We start from the raw sequence: 26,896 nt of genomic DNA, 5'->3' as shown, positions 1-26,896 counted from the left end.
CTGCTATCCAGGACCCCAGTCTAGCTGCTTTCTCCTCTAAATTGATTGCATGTACTTTAGGTGCCCCAGAGGCCTCCCAGGGGCTGCAGCATGTATTATGCCACCCCTGAGAGACCATTCAAAATGACACCACAGGTCTGCTTCTGCAGCCTGTGTAAGGCAGTGCCTGCACCCCTTACTTAGATATAGGTTCACCATATCTATTCTATATCACTGCACATATAAACCTATCAGTCACCCCTATAGCAGGTCTTATCAATCCTGAAGGAAGGGTGCTGGGTTTTATGTGAGAGGGTGCACCTGCATGAGCAGAGTCCCTCTGCAGCCTTCAGAACTTATTTTCCAGGGTGGTTTGTGATGCAGCCAACCATATATATTTAAGTGCATTATAACCTCACGGTAAATGCTAATTTTAAAACGGCTGCATAGAAACATGTCGTGTTTGGTGTCAAACATCTTGGAATCATACCTCCCCGCCAGTTAGGTATGATTCCACCCTTCTAGAAGGACATATGTGACATACCGGGCTACCCGGTATCCGCTTTCTCGACCTCGGTATCACAAAATGGATGCTGCCAGCCACAGGCACGAGTCTGCCCTCCAGCTGCTGAGCCAAGGCTTGACAATAGGCTTCCTGTCACAGGGAGGTGTAACCACCTCCCAGACAGGCTTTAGTGTATTGGGGCTGGGTGGGTGCACTCAGAGTGCTTTGATGTCTACACTGGGGGCACATTTGGTGTCCCTGTGCATAGTCCAGCTCAAACCGCTTGCAGGAGCCATTTGCTCCTGCTCTGGTGCGAACCTGGACAAAGGACATGGTATAGCCACCCCTCTATCCTGACCCTCCCATAGGTGGGTCCCCAGAGTTTGTCCCACCCCTTCCTTGGGTATAAAGTAGGAACCCCTGACTACAGGACTTCAGATTTTACCTGGACTAAATTCTGCTACAGAAACCAAGTACTTTGACGATCTGCACGACGCTGGATGACTGAAGAATCTCCCTTGGAGTAAAGGAGTTACTCCCCTGCAAGGCAGGCACCTAAACGCATCTGACCGGTTTGCATCTTCCGAGCTCCTGAGGACTCCGAAGATTTCTGCAACACAGGAGGTGGGTTCCAGAGGTCTCCGAGGTTGATCTGTGCTCTCAGCAATTCTGAGGCCCGTATCCCTTGTGGGGACCGTGCAACCCGAACCCCTGTGCACCGTGTACTTTTGCAGCAGATTATGATTTTCGGCGATCCGAGGCTGTGCTTTGGGCTACTTGTAGTCCTGACCCCGAGCAGTAATTCCACCGAAGATTTCCAGCCTACACTCCAAGAGTGTTACGTGGGCTGGAATTTCGTGATTCAGCTCGAGGTCCCTGCGCGATCCCTGGTCCGTTGGCCTGTGGGTCCCTGTGAAGGTAACTTTGACTTTCCGAGGGCTTTCCTGGTTGCTCCAGGCGTGCCCTGACTCTCCTTAGTTGGAGAGCCCCCGGACCTTGCTGGTCCTCACCGAAGCATCTTTCCTCTGCCCGTGTGGGTTGCAGTAGCCAAGGCTTGTTGGTGTTCAATCCGGACACTGACCTCCCCCCCCCCCCCCCAATTTACCTCCAGTACTTTTTACTCCCTCACTCCTCCAGTAATATACAAATCGAGCCTTGCATACAACCTCAGTGCCCACCCGACATGTACCTGCCCTGCTGCTAATACTCTGTGTTTTTTACCGTTTTTTTACTATGTCTTCTGATATCCAGATGAGTCTCAAGGTTTATAGCCATGCACTTGTTATGACTGTGTGCCAACATTGTGTCGCTATTATATCTTTTCATGCCTTTTGTTTTACTTACACCAACACTTGGCTCCATGTCCAGTCCTACTTAATGAGGAATTGTAGCTCAATGCGCACCCACCGAGTACTGTTGCGGTCTGGACTGATACAGAATAGGGTGAGTCTCCCTAGATTATCATTTCTTGCTGCATTTTTACGAATTCGACACAGGTGAAATAGCCACTTTTAGTTCACCGTGGGGATTCACCACTAATGAATATGTTCTGATGCATTTATGCATTGTAAGCCACCACTACCTGTTTTTATGAACGCTTGAAGAGTCACGTTTTTGGCTGTTTCTCTATACCTACGTGTTAACTGTATTCCATTTTAACTGGCATCATTTAACCTTTTCCCTTACAGGTAACACCAGACACCGACAGGTATTTTAAATAGGAGTTATTCACTCACTAGATACCATCCCACTGAGAATATAATTACTACCACATTCTCTCTGGTTGTAGATAGTTTGTTTACATAGGTCCTGGAGAATCGCGAGTGATGCAACTCCTAGCGAGAAACATGTTGACCATTTTTACATAAGTTCACTCACATAGGAGACATTATACTCTGATGAGTGCTACACCCTCACGTTTTTAATCAGGGAAGGAGGCCCCCAGAATAAAACTTACCCCTAGCTGGCACTCCGAACCCTGTTTTTACATCACGTATTCACATCTACACCACTTAGGCCCCCTCACCCGCACTTCACCAAACGGCTGTTGGATTGAAGACCTCCGATAAAGTGCCCCTTATTAAGGGAGCCCGTTAGGCATTGCACCGCCGGCCCGACGAGGAGCAGCCCATATGATGAAGCATGACACCTGAAAGGGTGTGTGAGGGCATTATTATCCAACAAATGGATTACCAACTTTAAACCCACATTGGATGTAGTTGGTTCCAGCCTCTCCCTTGACTCTTCTTCCTCTTCTTTCTTTCTTTCATTGAGGAACAGCAGAAGTATCCTTATTGGTAATGTGCATTCTCGGGGCATCTCTTCCTGCTGGACCTCCCGCTCCCCTGTGAACGGAAATAGCCCCTCTTGTCCCTCCTTTTGTGGTTCATCCCCTGTGTCCCTACCTTGGATGGTTCCTTGGGGTCCCAGCAATTCTACGTGCTCTAGGCACTTTGTCTAGTCAAGTCGTGGTTGTTATACCACTTTCTTAGTATATGGTTTGGTCTCCCCCTGGAGCCCACTGTGTATTGTGCTATTTACTGTTGTTCTAGTGATTTAATATTGTGTGCTTTGTTCTCTAATCTCATAAAGAGGTTAGTAGAGAGTGTTTAGTAATAAATACATATATTTTATATATTTCTTGTGCGATTCTCCTTTCATTTGGTCATTCAGGAGGTTCCAATATGGTAAAACAAGCTGCTTTACATTCCTTTGAGACTTAGCCTGAAGGCTGCTCTCCATAGCTACCACTAGGATAGCTTTCAATAAAGGTTGTCTTTAACGTAATCATCAATAAGGGTTATTTGGACTGCTACAAGGTGCTCACTTTAATTACTAGTCAGCATATACCAGGCCAACTTCTCACAGATGTTTCTGAAACTAAAGAGCAATCCAAGAAATAAGGATGTGGTCTGTTCAAAATGTTTCTCTTGACGAATAGTGCAGCAGCAATAGGAACAGCAAGTATATTAATGTAGGAATAATCCTTTGATTAATAAAAAGGAGTGATTTCCAAGTATTTGGATAATATTCTCCAGAATGGTGGAGAATGTAGGAGCCGAGTCCTATGTTTAGAAATACACTTGTAACCATCAGGAATTAAAGACAAAAATAAGCAAGGAGATAATTTTGTTAGGCCCACACTAATTTGTTATTGTTTTGGATAGTCTGGAAACCAGCTTAACACTTAGGGCCTTATTTAGATCTTGGCGGACGAGTTACTCCATCACAACTGTGACTGACATCCAGTCAGCCGAAATATAAATCACATAGGATATAATGGAATTTATATTTCTGCAAACGGGATATCCATCACCATTGTGAGGGAGTAACCCGTCCGCCAAGATCAAATTCAGAGCCTGTTTGGTCCAGATAAATCACGAACGGTGCTGCTTGGGAAAAAAGTATTGAAGGTTTGAGCATTGTGTAGGAAAGTGCCCCCTTTTTTGACACGGTCACTCATTTCTTGCCTGGTATTTGATGCAACTTTGACTGAAGTATACTGGGTTTCTATTAACCAGGTCCGCAGTGCCAGTGTTTTTCCCCAAAACAAGGTAACTGTGCAACTGTTTCATAACTGGCAACACCTTTAGCACCCCTATAAATCCCTATTAAATGGTGCCCTGGGTACCTAGGGCATGGGTACTAAGGAGGATCCCTAATGGCTGCAGCATGTATTGTGCCACCCTAAGGGACCCATCAAAATCATGCGGACTGCCATTGCAGGCTGCGTGAAAAGATGTAGACAAAAGTGAAAACACAACATGGCACACACCCTGTGTGCCATGCCCACTGACACTGCATGCAATATTTGTAAGTCACCCCTACAGCAGGCCTTACAGCCCTAAAGCATGGTGCATTATATTACATGTGAGGACATATCTGCATGAGCAGCTATGCGCCTGTGCTGTCTAATCCAATTGCTAGATTGTACAAGTGAACAGGGAAGCCATCTTGAGTACATGTACTGGTAACTGGTCACTGAGTTCCCCAGCTACATGATGGCTTCACTGAAACCTATGGTGTTTGGTATCAAACACCTCGTGTTAATAAATTTGTACTGATGCCAGTACTAGATTTATTATTACATGCACCCAGAGGGCCCCTTAGAGCTCCCAGACTTGTACCCAAGTCCCCCTCTGCTGCATGTTTCTAGGTGCCTCCCCCTGCCCTTGCTGTAGCATCCAAAGCTACTAACCCAAACAGAACCTTTGCACCTGGAGGCTCCAGGACAGGTAAAGACTAACTGCTGGTGGTGCTTTGGACCTTGCCCCCCCCCTCCACCTTAAGTCCTGAAGGGGACCCTCAAAAACCTCTTGCAAATAACGGTGTGCAATATATGCCTTTTTTCCATAGGAAAGCATTACAGCGTAAAAACTCCTTTAAGTGAACATTGTACTTACCTGTGAAAATCCAAATTTAGAAAAGTACTTAATGGATACCAAAGTTCTTGGTGGTGAAATTTATACAAAAAATAAGCGTTATTGTTCTAAATCGGTCTCGGATTTATTCTTGAGTGTTTGTCTCACTTATTGCCTCTGTGAGTGAAACAAATGCTTAGTACTACATTCCGAAGGGCTGAAACTGCTCGTCCAAACTAGCACAAAAGAAAGCATCTGGGTTTGTTACTTGTGCCTCTGTAAACCAATAAGGGTTGCCTGGACTCTACACAGTAAACCTTGTTTTGGTACACTATATAGAGGCAGCTTCCTACAGGCATACTATTCAAGTAGCTCTAGATTCACAAAAGAAAGTGGGAACTAAGTCAAATCGCAATCAAATAACTGCTGGGGTTTTAACACCAGGGCCTTTACTGAAGATGTAGAGTAGAATGGTCTAGATACAGGAGAATGTAATCATGGTCTGTAGTGTACAAGTGAAAGGCAAGCACTGACATGTACATTGAACGTTGTGAAATCATGCATGCGTTGTATTCACTAACCTAGTGTTTTCATTGTATTCAAACACCTGAACCTTCGCCATCATGTTGGGACTGTTGTCATCGCTTCCAACCGCTATCATCGGTGAATGAGCACGAGAGCTGCAAACCAAATAACTCCGATTAAAAGTTATAATCACCCATTATACAACCTGCGTTACACTTTACGGTTCTCATATATTAGCACTATACACAGTGACTAGTGTATCATTTACAGGACATTGCTTAAAATATCGATTTCTGAAACCTTGCATATGGAAAAAGATGTGCAGATTCAAGCATTATCTGAACTTCAGGCTTAACAATCATGAACACCCTATTCATCCAAGTGTGTACCGTATAGGGTGCGGTACATGGTTAGAAACACGAATACATTAAAGAACATTTAATGAAATTCTGAATGCGGACATCCAAAACTATACAAAATATGAACACACTTATTTCCATACTTTCTGAGAAAGAAACTTGAGGAAAGGAAACCTCCACCACCTTGAAAAACCCCATCAATGCTTGCTCAGAATGCAAAGCTTATGACATCACCCTTAATAAAAGAGTTGCAAATAAAAACTTTTTAATTCATCTTATAGAGAAGATTCCATATCAAATTATTCTTGCCACTTTGACAAAGGCACCTATGATTGCTTTAAGGTGCTATTACTTTGTAGGGCAAAGCACCGATCAGCATCAACCTGCCAAGCCAGAACTGGAATAGATTAACAGAAACTGACTGGCGCAGCGCACTCAAAACAGTCTCATCCAACACCACCGAAAACCCAGTCAAGGAAATCACCAACGTCAACCAGCGGATCGCGAATTGTGCAAACACACTTGCACCCATCAAAATCCATAAAAAGCGCTGAGCCAACAGACAGGCCCCATGGTACACTGACAAACTTCGGGACTCCAAAAGATACAGCAAGCAAATGGAAAGGAACTGGAACGCCAACCACGAAACCGATGCCAGATCTACTACAAGACTGCACTCAGGCCTTACCACCATTTTCTAAGAGACACCAAGAGAACATCCCTCACAGATCGGATTGAAGCTAGCTCCGATGACTCCACAAATCCATAGGGTATTCATGGGGGCCTTAAGCAACAAGGCCAGAAAGTCAGTCAATGAATTTGCTGTACTATGAATATACTAAAAAATACATCCTTGTATATTTTTCAACACCACATTTCTTAGCTGAGAATAGTTAATATTGAGGTCCATCTCTTCACCTGCTATTAATGGTCACCATAAAGGAGTTCGCACTGCCCTTTACAATTCTCTTGAGGGGGACGTATCTGGGTAGTAAAAAGTTCAATATTTTGGAAGGCTTACAGGCGTTTGTTAGAGTAAGGCTGTAAATTATTCTGGCTGCATGCTAGCCGAACTCTCATCTATTTAAGTTGGTGGCTTGGGACTGGATAATCCGGCTGACATGAAAGCTCAGTACTTAAAAGCATGAAGTTTATTGTTGACAATAACGACTACGAATCTCTGACCATGTGAAATAAAAGCGGTGTTTCCCTACTTTTTTATGTATAATGGGTAAAACCATGTGGGTGACCATGGTTTGTCGCTGCTTAGTTTTACACATTTAGTAGCATTTAACACTTGGTAACTAAGTTGGAATATAAAACACAAAACAACAAATATGCTGGAGTCCTGTTGTGTTATGTACACAAAGAGGAGGTATGGCAACTTGTTTGGACTGTTTCCCTAGGATAAGAGCAACATCAAAAGTATGCATTGAGTGCACGTTTATACTAATTCAGTAAATGGTATACCATTTCTGCAGTTATACAGTTTTTTTTTATTGTGATGTTCTGATGCTAAATTATAACAATTTTGTATGAATATGAAACACTAGCTGTGTGCTAGGATAATAGGGTCCCGCTGTACACAAACACGTATATTGTGACGGCTCTATTCCCATAGAACACATTATAAATTAAGCTATTGCTCCATTTACTGTTTACAAGCATGTAGAGACCTTAAAATGACACATTTACCACAACTTTTAAATCAAGAATATGCGGACTAAAGATATATTCTCAAATTACTTAAGGAAACTCAGGTATGAGAACTACAAACCTTTGGATTAGAGGAGTGAAACAACCAAGTGAGGAACATCTTGTTCACGTAAACAAATTCAAACTGTGGCCCTATTTTGAGAAACCACAAATCCTGGCCACCTTTGTGAAGAATAAATCCAATGAATATGCAGGTTCAGGATTTGTGCACATTCCTGCAGGTGGAGGCAGCAGCACAATACAGCATGGTGCAACTGATAGCTAGTCCCTGATGATCCCTGTCTGGTTTGGTGTTTTAAAAACCAATAATAATTTTATTTCAAGAGTCTTCATAGTTTCGACTTCAAACACTAGATCGCAATACTGAGCTGCAAAAGTGTATTACATAATGGAAGCAAACTTGAAAAATTAGCAGAGACATGTGGAAGGCCAATTGAAAACACCACATGTAAACATTACATTCAATTGAGGTTTGCAGTTCCTAAATGATAGGGAGCAATGCTAACATTAGAGCTACAGGCCATTTCCATTCGAACAATAAAAGAAAAGGTAAATGACGATGAAGCATCACAAATGAAACAGAAATCCCACCTTGAAGGGTTCCAGGAAATGCAACTGCAACTTAGTTTGCAGGAGATTTCATGCTGCAGTGACCACTGGCTAAGGTTCATGACATCTGGGGCCTCATATACCCGGACTACGCCATCTGCAGAACATGTAGCCAACATAAGGCCCATGTGCTTGGGAGCAAACTTCACATCTGTAACAGATGTTCTGCTGTCCACCAGGGTGGTCCTCTTCACCTGTATTCCAAAAGGAAAATATTAAGAGGTAATAGGTGGCGGAAAAGAAGATAGTAGCTTTGAATTTCAGTATTAAATACGAGAAAGGTTACGTCTCGAGTTTCAAGTAGCATAAATAACACAAATATTACTGTACAAGGAAGCAATGGCAGCATTCTTGCAAGTCATCTATTTCCAAGACAGGACAACAATGGGTATATTTCATGACTTGCAGAATTTGCTGTTTCAAATACCCAATACACTGATGGCATTGTGCACATCCAGTAAACAAAAAAAGGAAATTAAAGAATTCATTAATCACTTACCCAATGGCTTTGCCCTCTTAACTTATCATTTGACTCTCCAACAATTTCCTCCCACACAGCGGCGGTTCGATCAAAGGAACACGAAGCCAAGACCTGGCCGAATTCAGGATGAGCCCACGTCACACGCCACACAGAGCCACTGTGCGTCTTAAAGCAAACAAAAAGATATTAAATTCGCTTCGATCCACTAAAGCTATTTCCCGTCTCTAGTCAACTTTACAAATTAACAGGAGAATAAATGGGCCGGCTTGTAACTCACATACCCAAGTAGTTTTGAATGTAAAATAAAAAGTCCCAGGTTAATGCACAGTACAAGTTTATTTTTCACATTTCCATATAAGGAATTCATGGACATTTTATAAAACATTGTCCAGAAACAGTACTCTGATCACTCTAACGTTTACTTTTGATTTTGCCAATTTTACCAACTTTGCATTTGACTGTTTAACATATTTTCTGCGAATAAGAAAGTGTTTCTAAAAATATTAGGATACTTTATAATATTACTCAAATACATTACCTGTTTTTTGTCAAGTGGGCTAACAATGGTTTTAACTTAGACCCCGCGGTACTCAAATGATTGATTCTTCCATTCTAGAACACAGCATTCAGGTGAGGGAGAACCTATACAGACGAGTGATTACATCAGCTACAATAAAGTCTTACTGCTTGCACAAAGCAGATCTGTGCGAATTTACCTTTGAAAGGAAAGCGAGCAGCAGGGAGTTTCCCTAAAAAGGATCATCCTTCCATTCTTTCTTTGTGTTAGAATCCGGAGTCTCTGGTTGGCGCAGGTATGCACTTGCGACAAGCAGGGACCCTTTCCTCTAAGTCAGGGCAAAGGATTACTCCAAGAAAATAACCCCTGCTCACCCTCTAGGTAGCGTGGCGCGAGCAGTCAGGCTAGGTTCCAGAGGGCATTAGGCTAAGCATTTAAGGCGTCCCACAATAACCACCAACCCACCACACAGGGACACAAGACTATTTATAAAAATATAGTTCTTTATGTAAAGTTCTTTAAGCAGGCTTCAAAATACAGTGTTTCACTTTATAATGAGGTTCCAGTTTCTTGTTATCACTTTTCAGGAGGCCACAATTCTTTAAATGGTCACTTCTGGTGCAATCTGCACTTTCTGGGGGTCTGTGCGCTTCGTAGGGCCCTCCGTACGCTTCGTACCAGTGTTAGAACGCTTCGTGCCGTTTCTCACACTTCCCGCGCGAGCACGCGTACTGGGACTCAAGCCGTACGGGCCGTACCTTCGTAGGTACGCGTCGTACGAGTTCGTTACGCCTCTCGCCACTCCTCACGCTTCCCGCGTGAGGAGCGTCTAGTTCTTTAAAGCGGTACGGGCCGTACAGGTGCAGGGACGCGCCGTACGGGCTTGGTGCGAACCGCACAAAGACTCACGCTTCCCACGTGAGTAACGTAGCGGGACGACAGCGCCGTACGGACCGTATACCGGAAAGTACGCGTCATACAGGGGCGCTTGGGGCTCACAATACCTTATTCTTGGGGGCAAAGTTCGTGGCGGCCTCAGCAGTCCTTGGCAGGGGCGTCCCGCGTCGTAGTCCCGCTGGTCAGTGGACGGCGATGCTTCGTGGGGCGCCTCAGGACGTCACAGCACACCTCGATGTTGGAAGCAGGAGGGGCAGCTCGGGGTGATTTTTCAGCGTGCAGCGCTGTCGGCATCGGCCAGGATCGGAGAACCAGGGTGTCGTCGGTCCTCGCAGTGGTCTCTACGGCCAGGGGTCGCAGAGGCTCGGCGCTTGGAGCCGGACAGTCTCTCTTCACGTTGCGAGCCCTGGCTCGAGGGGGCAGTTGTTTACTTTGCTCAGGCCAGGCCTTTACGGTGCTCACAGCAGCACAGTCGATCAGAGGTCACGTTGCTCAGCGAGATGGGGGCACACAGGTTCTCTGGGGTCAGCGTTACAAATCCACCCACAGCAGCTTCCTTTCTTCCAGGGAGGGGTAGCGCCCACTGTTCCTGGGGATGCAGTTCAGGGGGCAAGTTCACAAGCAAGCCCTTGGAGATTGAATTCAACTTGTGCTTTAAAAACAAAGTCTTTCTCAGTCTTTTCTTCCTCTCCTTCCAGCAGCAAGGCACCCACCACAGGCCAGTCTCTCAGGCTTAGAGACAGTACTCCTCCATGCAGCTTTCCCAGGTCCTTCTCTTCGGGCAGAGGTTCTTCTTGGCATGAATAGGATCTGATTTCTTAGGAGCAGGGCTCCTTCTGTTATACACAGTTTCTTTTGTTCTTTGTCGCCAGGGGGCTGTGTCTGGCTAAGTCAGGTTTTGGAGCACTTTGTTGTGGTGACTCTGCTCTTTCCTTTCAGTGCACAGGGCAGAGACATCAGCCGCTCCACAGGGGGCGGAGCCAGCATTGTGGCGGCAGAGCACAGGTCTATTCAGAGTCAAGGTGTACTCCTCCCACCCATCCTGGTGTAATCTCTCTACCCACCACCTGGCAGCCAGCCGGTCTCCTGGAATTCTCCAGCCCTGCCCCTCACTGAAACTAGGCACCACACACACACAAAGCAGAGGCGGACTGAAATGGCTAAGCAAGTAAATACTAACTTTCTAAAAGTAGTATTTACAAACACAGGATATTAAAATAAACTTTACTAAAAGAAGTATTTTATTATTCTGAGTTCAGGCATACTAAACTTGACTTTCTACCATGCACTCTGAGTCCGCTGGGATTATAGCGTGTAATAATTCCAGCAGCCCATTCTGGCCTATGGAGAGCAGGTAGCCTTCAATAGTGAAAAACGAAAATGGCTGTAATTCACTATTAGGACATGCCACACACATCAGGGCATGTCCTACCTTATGCCTACAATGCACCCTGCCCTTGGGCCTACCAGAGGGGTGACTAATATGTAGTTAGGGGAAGGTTTGGGGACTGGCAAGTAGGTGCACTTGCGCAGTCAGCATGACAGTACCAGACTGCATGCAGGTTCTGCAATGGCAGACCCTAGACACATTTTACTAGGCCGCTTCTGTGGGTGGCACAACCAGTGCTGCAAGCCCACCAGCAGCATTTGCATTTACAAGCCCTGGCACTCCTGGTGCACTTTACTAGGGGCTGATAGTAAACCAAATAAGCCAAACATGGACACCAATCAATGTATACACTTTTCAAAGGGAGCACTTGCACTGTGGCACTGATTAGCAGTGGTGCAGTGCCCTGAGCAGCTAACACCAACAAAACACATGAGGCACATCAGCAAAAAGTGGAAGGGAAACTCACGCCAAGGTGCCAGGTCTAACACTTTGTCATAAGGTGGAAATTCCCCTCGGGATTACACACGAGGTTACATGTCAAGATACAAGATTTCTTGTTTTTGGTTATCGGCTACAGACAGCTCTAGTTGAGAGAACTACGCCTCAAATACTAAAAGTGGGCTTTCGGTCAATCCCATGCTCATGATTTGATGGTTTTGTTGTCTGTATTGTCGCTGCTGGATTCAATGGATTTTCTCGCCATCCCTGCGTTTGTCTCACCAAGGAGCATTTCAGTCTCTCAATCTTAAAACTAGATGATTTCTCATTTCATTGCTGCTGCAACCCCATTTTTAGTTCATTTTAAAATGGTCTGGCAAATGCAAGCAGGGGCACATTTCTTTCTTCTTTTTTTTTTTTGCACAGACGTTTAATTTAGCAATCTAACATGGCTGTCTGCCATGTTAAAAAGATAAACTGATAAATAGTCACAACCCGCCACAACACATGCATTAGTAACAGTCACAGCTCACACATCGGCAGCCGAAATGGAATCGGTTTTCTTGAACACAAAACTCATTCATTGCATGACGTGTGTGTGTACACAAAGAAAACACTGGCAAAGTCACTAGTTCAGCCATTTAAAGACCATATATATAGTCTATTTGCTAATGCCCGTTTTGCTTTTATTCAGGTAGTGTCCATTCAGAATGTTCTGTATTGTGCCAGCTGCGTGGAGTGTAAATCCTTTCAGTATTAGAGGCTATCTAATGAGCTAAATGACACAGGGAGATAAGGGTTTCCTGACACCAGGTAGTTTACGAGTCTACCCATGCTCATCCCCAATCAAGAGTGGGCTACTACTACAATCATTTCAGATTTAGAAAGAAGAAATTACAAAGAAAGGCAAACACAGAGTTGAATAATCAAGAAAGATAGATCAACTGTTTATTGAATTCACAGCGAGGAGAAATCCGTACGTTGGACCAATGTAGTTTTTGCTGTGTAATCACAGGCCTTTGCCAAATGGGATCTAATGGGCATTTCCAAGAAGGGCGACCGGCGGTGGGGGGTGTCACAGACATGGTGGAATTTTCACCTCTGGAAGTTCGGCTAACGGCTCCCCTGCTAAAAAAAAAAAAAAACACGCACACATCACTAGTGTACAAAAATAATTCCCAGACACCCTGCAAAACAATTAAGGGCAAGCTGGGTGTGAATGATCAGGGAGTGGGAGGAGGCACTGAGAGCCCAGTGTAATATTGCAATACAATCGTGGTTCAGGCTCACCCAGTTCTGCATCTCTCATACTACTCTAGGGCGACCTTTTCAAGATCGGGATTAAACATTTGGAATGATGTCTAAAAGGCTGTGGTCGGGTGTGCACCTTTTTTCACACCATATGAGCCTGCCCGGTGATACAGGGATACGGGAAGACGATCATGGGATTGTATGACCCTAGTGGACAGAGTGGGACTACTAGATAGCTCTGCCAAGAGATATGTGCTGAACACATGGGATGAAAGAGTAGCTTCTACATATGAAAATATGGACTGTCCTTGGCCTATGTGTTACAAAACATCGCCAAATGGTGGGGAGCCAGAGAGCAACTGAACATTGATGGGTGGAAAAAAGACATGGACTGGTGCATGTCAGTCAAGAAAGTGATATACGAAGGATGGGGCTGACCCAACAAATGCAGCACAATATGGCACACTTGGGAATCACACAGAGGATTGAGACCCGCAATGAAAGGTCTGGTGTCACCATGTGGCTCATTTGGGAAACTCAGAGGGTGCGGGTGGAAGGAAGACAGGCCACATAGGCGCAGTCAAGGTGAGCCTTGCATATTCTGGTTTAATGTAGGATGTAAACGATTTTCTGTTACGAATGGTAGAATGCTGTGATCTTATGTGGACAAAATGAATAATAGAAAGTTTCAATAAAATATATATATTTTCCCTTCCAAAGACTGTCCAAGGAGTACCAATAAGTTCAGTAATAGAAATATCTGATATTCAAGTGTTTCGAACATACTGGCTGGGTTTGAACTAGATTGGCCCGACTTTGAGCTTTAGTATTCAACGGTTCACTTGCAATGGGTAACCTGTTGAATGGTTAGAAGCACAACACCAGAAACAAAGTCACAAGACTTACTAATACACGACAAACCTCTGCTAGACACCATCTTAAGCAAGCAAGAAATTACTAGAGACACCCAAAATGTTGGTTTGCATAGCCCACTATGCAGTACCTGCTGCTTAATCTTCATCCCTACAGCCCAACAGGACCATACAAGCCGTCCTGAGGAGGTTTGCATGACACTGCAGTAGCATGAGGATGAAGCATGCGCAGTGGCTCCTGCGGGAGTACCATTGTACCTCATTTAAAGACATGCCGATAGCAAAGTTTCTTAACTTCCTTGACAGAGACATGATCCTACGCGAAGTGCATCACAAAGGGGAAATCAGGCACAAAAACCACAAAATTATGGTATTCCTGGACTATAGCAGTGAGGTCCAACGCAAGAGACGGACCTTAGACTCTGTCAAAGTGAAACTTAGAGCCCTCCAAATCCAATATATGCCATTATTTCCTGCAAAGTTGAAAGTTATCTACATGGGAAAGGCACACTTTTTTCAAACACCGAAAGAAACATGGGGCTGACTATAGGGGAGGTCAGTCCTGCATCCACAAAGAGGACTGAACTTGTAACGACAACTGATCCAACAAATGGAAGCTAGACCCCAAGACAAACTGCAGAAGAACAATCGCAGACTGAGGCGCATAGGTGGGGTGACTCCATACATGCTAAGAAAGAGGAGTCAGGGTGCCGGGTGTCATACGGACATGAACGGTGTTCATGCCTCAGCTAAGAACAGGGCCACTGAAGGGTCTAGATTGCAGGGCACTCATTCGGATGAAATGAGGATGCCCTCATGAATTTAAAGTTTGCACCGACTGGCTTCCAAGTTCTCAGGATAGAGAGACTGGCCAGCAAACGCCACTCCAAAAGCTACCGGATACAGAACATACAGAAATATGAACTGGTACCAAAATACCGGCTGATGGCGCTTTAGTTGTGCAACTGGCGCCTCGGACACACCTAGCCTAGGGCTCGGGGCTTGCACTGGGGACTTTACTGGTTTGTTTTCATGTTATAAGTGCTACAGTGTTAGGCACTGAGTAGTTACATGGGGGATGGATGACAAAGCTCTCCTTCTCTTCTTGCACGCTGCTGTTTCTCCTGGATGAAGTGGTATTGTGGTGTGGGAAGGTTGTGGGGGGAAAGGAGAGAGTGGGTTAAGTTTTTTTGTTGATTGTGTGGGTCAGTGGAGGGCAAATACCCCAAAGGGCACAAGATGGCTTCATGAGTCTTCCACGCACGTTTGACAGTTAGCAACTATAGACCATGGCCATGTCCACTCCTGCCATGATTTTAGACCTTACGGTGATGACATCGAATGTCAATGGATTGGGAGATAAAATTAAAAGGGGACTGGTGACACAACATATTAAACGACTGCATCCTGATATAGTGAGGTTCCAGGAGATGCTCTTGCAGGGCACACATACTATATTGGCACATGCGGGCTATACGAGGCGCGGCCATACAAATTAAGAGGTCCCCTCTTTTGAAATGACAAGTCAATGGATGGACCCCCCTGGGAAGATACGTGGGAGTCACTGGGCAGTGGGGCAGACGTGAGGTTACCTTGATATGAATATAAGCGCCTCCTTGACTACAAGCCCCCACGCTGAGCAAGATAGTAGACATCCTGCTAGAGACGCCTTCATCTCTCCACGTGATAGGGGGTGATTTTAACAATGTAATGCACTCGTCACTTGACCGCTCCAAGCCTAGTGGGGGTCCGCCGACCACCACCCCGCTGTCACAATTAGCTAATAATCTTGGGCTTATTGACCTGTGGTGCTACCGCCATCCTCAAGATAGACATTACTCCTCTTTTCCTGCCTCGCATAGAGTATACTCTAGGTTAGACTACATATTGGTACCAGGGGATGAACGAGATGAGGTCGGGCAAGCAGAGTATTTAGCAATCGTTCTCTCAGACCACTCCCCTCTCCTGGTGAGACTGGGAACTAGGTGCCGCTACCAACGTGCAGGATGGCGGCTTAATGCCTTGGATATGCGAGATTGTATGGTCCTGCGAAGAATAAGAGCAGACACCGAAATTTATTTACTAGAAAATTAGAATACTATTTCTTCTGGGGTAACATTGTGGAAGAACCAACAAAAGACGGTGATACCACACTACGCCGCAGGTCTAATTTCTGTCCTCTGAACCATCAAGTCCCAGTGGAGATCCTAGCCTTCGAACAAGCTATTATGAGAGAAGTAGAAGGCCTGAAAGACCAGACAAGGAGACCGTTTATGAATATGTCCAATTCTGAACAACTAGCATTAGATACACTACGAAAGAACGGTGAACTGGTAATAAAACCTGCTGATAAGGGCGGAGGGATTGTACTACTCCGTAAAGAAGGATATGACCAACAATGCACTGATTTACTTTCTGACAGAAAATTCTATGAAGTGATTGCAACAGATCCCACAGCACGTTTACAGAGAACCATCACAATAATGGTTGATGAAGCCGAAATAAATAATTGGATTTCAAAGACTGAAGCGGATTTCCTGGTGACCAAAAAACCTAGGATGCCATACTTCTATTCCCTCCCCAAGATCCATAAAGAACGAAGACCTCCTCCGGGACGACCAATTGTCTCAGGGATCGGATGTGTCCTTGAACCTTTGTCACAGTTCGCTGACCATTACTTAAAACCCTTGGTACAACAGACTCCGACTTATTTAAAAGACACGAAAGACCTCCTAAATCTTCTCCAAGACCAGCAATATTCAGAAGAAAGAATGTTACTAGTAGGTCTAGACGTCGAATGTCTTTACACCAGCCTACCATAACAAAAAACACTGGATACTCTGGAAGTGTTACTGTTTAACCAACAGTGGAACCACAGAACACCCAGACATTTCATACTCGAATGCTGTAGATTAGCACTTACAGAGAACCATTTTGAGTACAACAACACTATGTACCGACAGTGCCATCGTCCTTCCATGGGGAGCACATTTGCGCCGAGCGTGGCCGGACTATACGTGAGTGACTTTGAGGCTAACTACATACACAGTCCCACTAATCCTTTCCCTAAATCGGATTGTCTTTTGGAAGCGTTATATTGACAATGTCCTTTTAATTTGGGAAGGCAACAAAGAAACCCTCACTGACTTCCATCAATGGCTGAACACCAGGGATGAATGGTTGAAGTTTACTTACACAGCTAGTTCCAACAAACTAGACTTTCTGGATGTGACGATTTTCATTGATAACAATGCAATACAGACAAAAACTTTCTTCAAACCCACCGCTAAAAACAGTCTCCTCTCATTCAAAAGTTTCCATCCACGTCCAATGAGAGACAATCTTCCGTATGGCCAGTTCCTCCGGCTAAGACTCAACTGTAGCAACATTCAAGATTACAAGGAGCAAGCGAAGGACCTCTGTGATAAACTCCAGAACAGGGATTACCCTACACGCACCATCAAAAAGTGTCAGAAGAGGGCCAGGAATCAACAAAGAGAGACCCTCTTGGAGACAACAGTGAGAAAACCCACTAAAGATCTGGTGACATGTGTCAGTACCTACAGTACGGTATCCAACGACGTAAAAAAAGATCATTAACAAAAACTGGAAAATTCTCACGTCAGGGTCTCTGAAAAGGCCTAAAACCAGGTTTTCAAATAAGAGAACAAGAAACTTAAAAGACATGCTGGTACACACAAGACCACCAGTAAAACCAAGATTGGAAGCTCCTCTTGGCCTTTGGAATAACATACCAGTAGCCAGACACTTTACATGTGGCTCCTGTTCCGTTTGCCATCTCACAACGGCAACAAAAACTTTACAACTGTTGCCCGATCTGAAATGGACAATCAGAGCTCATACTAACTGCAATACTACCCACGTGATCTATATGATCACTTGTCCTTGCGAATTGCGTTACATTGGTATGACATGTCGAAAAGTCAAGCAACGACTCTGCGAACATAGGAGCAATGTCAAGTGTAGAAAAAGTACTACAAAAATGAGCATTCATTACTTAGAACAAGGACACAAAGCCAATCACCTCCAATGGGTGATTTTGGAGACTCTGACCACCAAGAACTACAATGCAGAAAACATACTGTATGAAAAGGAACAAAGGTGGGTCTATCGCTTACGTACACATACACACGGATTGAATGACAATATCCCGTGGCTAAGTATCAAGAAATAATGATGTCAACATAACTTTATTGTGAATCAAGAATCATGTCATGGATAAGGGATATTCTTACTCCCACAAAATAACTTGTCAACATAACTTCTTTGAGTACCTAGAACCATGTCATGTATAAGGGACATTCTCACTCCCACAGAATAACTTTATTGAAAATAAGAAACATGTCATGGACAAGGGACACATCTAAACCTTGGACCTTCTCTCCTTTACTGTTAATAGTTAATTCTCTGTTAACCACTTTGTTTTTACATATTACCACAATTATCAATGAGGAAAAACGTCAGGTTTTCATTTTTCGATTTTTCTTTCTAAATTGCTGAGAAGCGGAGCGATAGTATACACAGATAATGCCCCGCAGTGTACTCTAATGTCCTCTTTCTATGTGCATGATTCTGCCTCTTTAAAACCCAGTCAAGCAGCACCCTTAACAATACCGGGTATGAAGAGGCAGTGACAGAACAAGCCGCGTACTCCCGCCGCAAAGGTAAAAGTACCAGTACACGAGGACGCCGCCGAGGAAATGTAACGTACAACCTTCTAAAATACCCTTTTTTCTTCTGTTTTCTTATTACTTTTAAGAGCGGGAACGACCTCCCTCTTTACTCGATGTAGCCCTCGACTTGGGGATACAAGGTATTCTCTCTTCCTTTCCACTTTTAGCGGTTACGCATTTAACCCACTGAATATTGAGGATATTTATAACATGTGTAGCAGTTCGTTACTGTTTGATTTAACATATAGCCGTTAATTCCCTCTCCTCGTAAATGCTGTGTAGCTCGTAAATAGCGATCTCTTGCATCACGCGTTAAAGTATGTGTGTTACCTGCTTAGATTACCAAACTATAGCTCTTTCAGTCACCCATGTGTTTTCAATGTGATTTTAGCATTGAACCTCATAACGTAGATGTAACACAGTTTGGGAGTTATATACATTTTGTGATACCTTATGTGTAAACATTTTCCTGCCACCATAATCATCAGTTACCACGTCATGATCTAATCCAGTGTCACCATATTTCGATTATCTGTCTCACTGAAATCGACTAATCCTGTAGGAAGGCTGAATCTTTGGCCATCTATATTAGAATTAGTAATGATTCAAGCATTTGTGCCCCTCGATATTCACGCTACCAGTATGTTGTGTTACCCCTACCTTTGGTTACACATACTCCGCGTGAACAGTCCCATTGGGGTGTTCATACAGGTGCTTTTGCAGTGCTGTTCCAGATATATATGATTTATATTTATGATTATCTGCACATATTGGTTTGATATAACAAAATGAACGCTGTGTCAGTTTTTGTTTTTATTCTTGCTGAATAACAGAAAAGAGGGTTGATTTTGCCATCATTAACTATTTCACTAATAAAGTATTGTCATTTTTCAGTTGCTACAACGGTTGATGCCTCGAGATTTGAGCATCATTACAGCATATATACTGACTTAATACAGTTTGTTCTCTTTTTTTCTCTCCCCCCTTTTTTCTTTAATCCAAATAGGTTCAAATTGAACATATCTGTGGAACAATTTTTTCCATTTTTTTCACTAGGAGACCTATTAATATTAGAGTCCGCTTTCACTTTGTTAGGTCCTGATGAAAGCCCACTTGACCCTTAGGGGCATTAGAGAGGGCTGAAACATGTCGACCTTTTTTATGGACACATTTTTATAGTGCACCAGACCGTAACCTGTCTGACCTGTGCACATAGAGCGTTTTTAGCTAACTCGAACCCAGTTTCATAAAAAATACACACAGGTTTTACGAGTTTTTTAACTTTATTCACTATAAGTCACTTCACCACACACACACACTTTTCCACGATCACTACTGAAAAAACCAGAGGAAAAACCTTCGGGTGGAGGAAGCATTCATTAACCCAATGATGATGCTGTCACGTTGTCAAGCACAGAGCGGACAATCCAAATATACCGCTTTAATCCACCAGCAAACACGTGATTGAGGGTTTCTTAACAGTACGCTGTACTGTTTTTGCATACCCTGGTTCTTTCAGGACCAGTGATCCACTCTCTACCTGATATTTTGACATTTGAGAAAAAGAAGCTGAGTGGGTCACAAGCCCTTCTTTCTCCCTCCTATTTGATTATTATATAACATTGTGGAAGGCCAATAAGACAGTGACACACGAGAAGGCTCAGAACCGATTTGCATGGAAAGAGGGTTGAAACATAGATGACATTGTTGACAGAGGTAAACTCAAGTCCTGGTCGGCTCTCTGTATAGACTATGGGCTCCATAAGTCCCAATTCATCAAGTACACACAACTACGCCATGCATGGCTTGCTGAGGGTATACTATGTGCAGCCTTCCCTGAGTACGCACCACTGGAGGGGAGGTTACTACAGGAGGTACTTAAAGTCATTTCTCTTGTATATAAAACAAAAAAATAATAATATGCTGGATAACTTTGGGAGACTGCGAAAGAGATAGGAGAGGGACTTAGGAGCCCTGGAGGATATGGACTGGGAGGCAGCCCTAATGCAGCCTAGAGAGGTAGCTATTAAAGCCACATTGCGCCTCATTGAATACAAAATCTTGCACAGAATATACTATGTCAGAGTGAAATTACACAAGATGGGTAGATTCTCCATACTGCCTTAAACGTTGAAACGTCAAAGGTGACTTCTTCCATCACGTTAAGGGATTCTCCCGCCATTCAGGTCTATTAGAGGGCAATCATTGAGGGGGTGGGTGAAACTATTTAAGTGCCATTGCCAGCTGACCCCAGGTTTGTCCTCTTGGGCATTTCAAATGATGTTGATGGGGCTCAGATGCTCTTCATTTCCTTAGGTCTAGTGGTGGCCAAGCGCGACCACCGTGCACTACTACACCGAGCAACCACCAAGAAGACAGTGGAATCGAATCACTACGGAACAACTCACATCGACCCTCTCTCAGAAGCAACCCACCAGCACCACAGACCCCAACGAAGCCACCAACAACCTCACGAGCTGGATCTCCGACTGCCCCAACCTCCTGGCCCCCCTGAAGACCCAAGCAAACACCAACAACCACAAGAAAAACTCCTGGTTCACCCCCGACCTCAAGGACTCCAAAAAAGAATGCCGCACCCTCGAAAAGACTTGGCGCCTCAACCAGACCGAGGAGAACAGGTCTGCTCTCAAGAACACCACCCGCCAACACCACCAACGCCTTCGCACCGCACGAAAATCAGCCTTCCAGAACAGACTAGACAACAACGCCCACAACAGCAAGGAACTATTTGGCATCGTCAAAGAACTCTCCAACCCCGACGCAGAAAACAATTCCATCCCTCCCTCACAGGACCTCTGCGACTCCCTCGCAGCCTTCTTCCACCACAAGATCACCGACATCTACAACAGCTTCACCACAACCAACACGAACCCACCACTGGAACCCGCCACCGACAACACCACCATCCTCACCAGGAACCCAACCACCACCGAGGAAACCACCCGCATCATGAACTCTATCCACTCAGGATCACCATCCGACCCCTGCCCGCACCACATCTTCAACAAAGCCGACAACATCATCGCACCCCACCTCCGAGACATCATCAACGCGTCTTTCACCACCGCCACCTTCCCGGAGAAATGGAAACACGCCGAACTCAACGCCCTCCTAAAGAAACCAACAGCAGACCCCACCGAACTCAAAAACTTCCGGCCCATCTCGCTCCTACCGTTCCCCGCCAAAGTGATTGAGAAAATAGTCAACGCTCAACTCACCACCGCCCTGGAAATCAACAACTCACTCGACCCCTCACAGTTCGGCTTCAGAGCTAACCACAGCACCGAGACCGCCCTCATCGCAGCCACGGACGACATCAGATCCCTGACCGACAAAGGAGAAACCGTGGCCCTCATACTCCTGGTCCTCTCTGCAGCCTTCGACACAGTATGCCACCATACCCTGATACATCGCCTCAGCAACGCCGGCATCAGAGGCAAGGCCCTGGAATGGATCATCTCCTTCCTCTCCGGAAGAACCCAGAGAGTCCGCCTCCCCCCCTTCAGATCCACAGCCACAGAGATAATCTGCGGCGTCCCCCAAGGATCCTCCCTCAGCCCCACCCTCTTCAACATCTACATGACCCCCCTGGCGAACATCGCACGAAAACACGGACTCGACCTCATATCCTACGCCGACGACACCCAGCTCATCTTATCCCTCACCAACAACCCCACCTCAGCTAGAACCAGACTACACGAAGGCATGAAGGAAGTAGCGAACTGGATGACAGACAGCCGGATTAAACTGAACACAGAGAAGACGGAGGTCCTCATACTCGGCCCTACACCCTCCACCTGGGACGACTCCTGGTGGCCTCCCGCCCTGGGCAGCACTCCCCAACCCACCGACCACACACGCAACCTCAGCTTCATCCTGGACTCATCCCTCTCCATGACCAGACAGGTCAACTCGGTGACCTCGGCATGCTTCAACACCCTCCGCATGCTCCGCAAGATCTTCCGCTGGATCCCCACCGACACCAGAAAGACTGTCACCCACGCCCTCGTCACCAGTCGCTTGGACTATGGGAACACTCTGTACGCCGGCATCACCATCAAGCTGCAGAGGAAACTGCAACGAATCCAGAACGCTGCCGCACGACTCATCCTGAACATACCCCGCCACCACCACATCTCCGGACACCTGAAGACACTTCACTGGCTCCCAGTCAACAAGAGGATCACCTTCAGACTCCTCACCCACGCACACAAAGCCCTGCACAACCTCGGACCAAAACTCATCAACCACCGCGTCTCCTTCTACACTCCTCCGCGCACCCTACGCTCGACCGGACAAGCCCTGGCAGCCGTACCCCGCATCCGCAAAGCCACCGCCGGAGGAAGATCTTTCTCTTTTCTGGCAGCGAAGACCTGGAACTCCCTTCCCAGCCACCTTCGCGCCATACAGGACCACCTCTCCTTCAGAAGGCAGCTCAAGACCTGGCTCTACGAGCACTGCCCCCCCCCCCCCCCCAGCGCCTTGAGACCCTTACGGGTGAGTAGCGCGCTTTATAAATGTAACTGATTGATGTGGCTAGGCGGTGGGGTGCAGACGAGGTGTCTACAGACCAGGAGTGGAGGAGGGGGGATGGATCTCTACATGGCTGCTGAACATACCACATATAACAGCAGGGGTTGCCCCCCAAAATTTCATAAAGTGTGGGGTTCCTGGAGGCGCTAAAATGGTTTGGATCTGCCGGACAATTGACATGAGCCCATTTCATCAATAAATGTTTACGCCAGTACCATCCCACACTGAAAAAGCCACTAGATCTGAATCCAACATGTTATCACTGTACTCTTGCCAGGATATGGAAAAGGAAATCACTGTGTTTCTCCATTGTTTACTGATTTTATATGGATAAATAGAAACCAATGTAATGCTGTCCTTGATGTATATACCTTATGTGACGGAAGTTATTGTTAGGATGACTGTATGCTTACTAAAACAAATAAATAAAAAAAAAATTTTCATTAAAAGACGTGTTGTGTCCTGCAGGAGTACTGCAGAACCGGCTGTATGTTTTTAAAAAAATTAAAAAAAAATCTTTGGCCCGAGGGAGGTCTCTCTGGGTAATCCCACAAGCACCAAGGGGTGCGGGTGTCCCTATCTTGCCCCTTTATCCTGTTATACTATTTTTACAAAACCTTTTCAGGACACATGGACCGAGCTCACGATTTCTGTAATGGCAGATGCAACTTCCTCTTCTGAGTTGTGATCAGACATTCAGATTGCCCTGTACTGGAGCAGTCCCGAAATGACCAACTGAAGAAATAAGCTCCCTTGCTGAATCAGAGGGCTCTTTCTTTCCATTTCCCGTTCCGCAGAACTTCAGTGGAACTGATCATCCAGGGACACCTAACTTTTTAACCCCTTCAAGTACAACTCAAGCACCAAGAACCAGCTATTTCTGCTGCTAACTTACATATCTGAGGTTCGTTGCTTGAAAGACAATCTAAACACAACAAAAAGACTGACGGGTGCAAACTACCATCTGTAAGGGGTAAACAGCCTACAATATCAACAGAAAAACTAAAACAAAGCCTTACCTTCCAGCTGGCAGTACAGTGCCAATCACCATTCTCACCTTTGTCCCACACCTACAAAGAAAATGAAATGGATTAAATCAGTACCATTATTTTTACAAAACACTTTGCACCATACATGTGTGAGGGGAAGCCTGGAGAATATACCAAATTTTATCAGCAGTTTTAAAAACAAGCACTGGCAAATTCAAAAGGACTGCATTTATGAGCGCTGTGTTAAGGGATGAGCCAATGCTTGTTTGTACAGAACTGTTAATAAAAGTAAACAAAAAACTGGAGGAAAAGCAACCATTTTACAGTGCATCGAAAATTAATTTAATTCAATACTGTCACGCTATATATTCTGCATGCTTAATTTTTTTTCATTTCACACAGAAAACTGAACAGAATTTAAAAAGACTGTTGCATGTGATCCAGCTAAGAAATAACAGAGGACTAGTTGTAGGAACTTAAAAGAAAAGAACAGCTGTCTGAAGAAGTGCCAGAATGAAAAGGAAAAAGCAACCCTGCCATATACTTAAAACAATTTGGAGCTGGATCAGAATCTCTGGCCAACACTTCTCTGCAGCAGCCCAGATAACAGATTTATGGTTCCTGGAAGAAGAGACCTCTTGTAGTCAGTCACTCCAAGTACCTTTTACAAGACTGAATAGCGTAAGGCAGGTCTTTGTCTAGAACGGCATAGTGTGTGAAAAACAATGAAGAATGAGGCCAAAAGCAATTGCCAGTGGCTGGGGATACTTAAAGCATTCCTTCCATCACCTTGCTGCTTATCTTTATTCAAACAAGGCAAAAATAGAGGAGAGTGGTGTGAGGGGCAAGCAGACCATGGGGAAAGCAAGAAAACACATGCACACCCATTGACTGCTGAGAAAAAAAGAAAATAATTTTCATGGAGTAATCCTGGGAGGAATGTCCGTCATTCAGTCAAAAATGATGATGAAGAAACTATGCTCCAGGGAAGGGATGAACACAAGAAGTGGAAGGAAAGCCATTGAATAAGAAGCAAACAAATGAGACTGACAATTAACACATCATATGGTAAGTAATGGGCTGACTGAAAGCCCCCTTTAAGTGTTGGCATTGTACGTAATATGTCTTCAACAACAGACCGCTAAAAGCGGTCTGCAGGCGAGACCTAACAAACTGAAGAAACATAAAAAGAGCCGCATTAAGACTAGGCAAGCCTAGAACATTTTTCAATTATGTAATAAACACATAGGGGCTTTGGATTATTCTCCTTCAGCCTCTGGCTTGTTTGTATCAGACCCCTTCAGCCATTGTCTTGAGACACTGTCAATCACATCTTGGCTTCGTCAATGAGCATTTTATTATTTCTACTGGCTGTTTGGATGTATTCTTCCACTTCCACTGAAATGCACAATGGATTATTTTACATCTGCAAAGTCTTGCGAGTCATCACACACAATAGGTCTTACTTACATGCTGTTCACAAAAGATATCTATGTTTTGTCCACAATGGAAGGAGTGTGTGACACCAAGGTGGCCACCTAATGGTCCCAATCAATTGTCACCACAATGGTGCACCAAGCAGCTCCACTCCCCTGGCTTCTTTCTTCTGCAGCTCGGCCACTGCACACCATCAATGTGCCCAGCAGCTCTGCTGAAATCCTGCCGCTGGGCAGCGCTACTGTTCAATGCACCTGCTGGCTGTCTCCTACACTGACACCGCAATCCGTGAACATGAAAAATATTTCATTTACCATGCAAATTGCCTTAAATTTTTTTTTAACCATTTATCAGTGACCTTTCAACTTATTTCCCTATCAACAATGAAATGCGGACTGACAAACACTCTGAAACACCACAGCTATCCACACGAGCCGTGCCACCCTCTCACACTTGATCTGTCCATATGATAAGGACAGCATGGTCAGCCTGCTAATTACCAAGATTAAACTCTCCAACACCCTGCTTTAAAATACATTATGGATATGCTTACAAATGCCTTTAATCCTTAAATTGCGGACCATCACCCACCTGCTTCCTTCATACCAGTCAAATCATTGATCAACTGTGATTGTCCCCATTTTCTATCCAAGGGAGATTATGAACTGCATCTAAAACAAATAATGCTTAAAATATTTGCTCACGCCACCTATTGCTCTCTCACAAACATTCACACTTAGTCACCTGGTCCCTGTATAGAGCGAGTACTTACCTCCAATCTTCATGCTCTCATCCACCTCACACCTCTCTCTAGTTACCTCCTCCGACCCCACCACACAAAAACTCTCAACTCAGAAAAAAGTGACTTCATTTCTGTATAGAGAATACAACCCTACTTCGACTTCACAGCATAACTTCAATTCATTTAAAAGCATAAGACGGAGTCATACACATATTTGCTCCTTTACTCCACTGACTCCCTGCATCCACCCATGGAAAGCTCCATATATGCAATCCCTAAAGATTAAGTATCGCTCCTGCTTTAACAAATAAAAGTCTACGACCCTTTCAGTTCTCAAGAACTAGACACAGTTGCTTAATTTCAACACCACACTTAATTAATCCAAATGCAGCCATTACCAAAAACATCACTAAATCGTTACCCAAAATGCCCTTTCCAAGCCATTGAATCACTACTTTCCGACCCCTTGTTACAAATCGACTCATTTAAACCTCTTAACCAACTACCATGTAAAATTCTTTGACTGAAACATCCTCAATATTGTGCCCTCTGTCGACCCTCTTATTCCCTTCCAAGCAGA

General features: G+C 44.8%; 1 protein-coding gene across 4 annotated transcripts in view; it reads right to left on the bottom strand.

Annotated features, from left to right (window-relative positions):
* SEH1L (SEH1 like nucleoporin) overlaps positions 1–26,896 on the bottom strand; it is a 151,356-nt gene that overhangs the window by 109,661 nt on the left and 14,799 nt on the right. For all 4 annotated transcript variants that reach the window (XM_085605861.1, XM_085605859.1, XM_085605858.1 and 1 more), the window contains exons 2-5: positions 24,168–24,218; positions 8,554–8,700; positions 8,037–8,248; positions 5,427–5,525 (exon numbers count right to left, since the gene is read on the bottom strand). In XM_085605861.1, the coding sequence (XP_085461987.1) occupies positions 5,427–5,525; positions 8,037–8,248; positions 8,554–8,700; positions 24,168–24,218 (509 nt within the window). The remainder of the gene's footprint in view (positions 1–5,426; positions 5,526–8,036; positions 8,249–8,553; positions 8,701–24,167; positions 24,219–26,896) is intronic.

The sequence above is a fragment of the Triturus cristatus genome, chromosome 5_1 (genome assembly GCF_964204655.1).
Source record: "Triturus cristatus chromosome 5_1, aTriCri1.1, whole genome shotgun sequence".
Lineage (NCBI taxonomy): Eukaryota > Metazoa > Chordata > Amphibia > Caudata > Salamandridae > Triturus > Triturus cristatus.
This window is presented reverse-complemented; position numbering and strand designations above follow the sequence as displayed.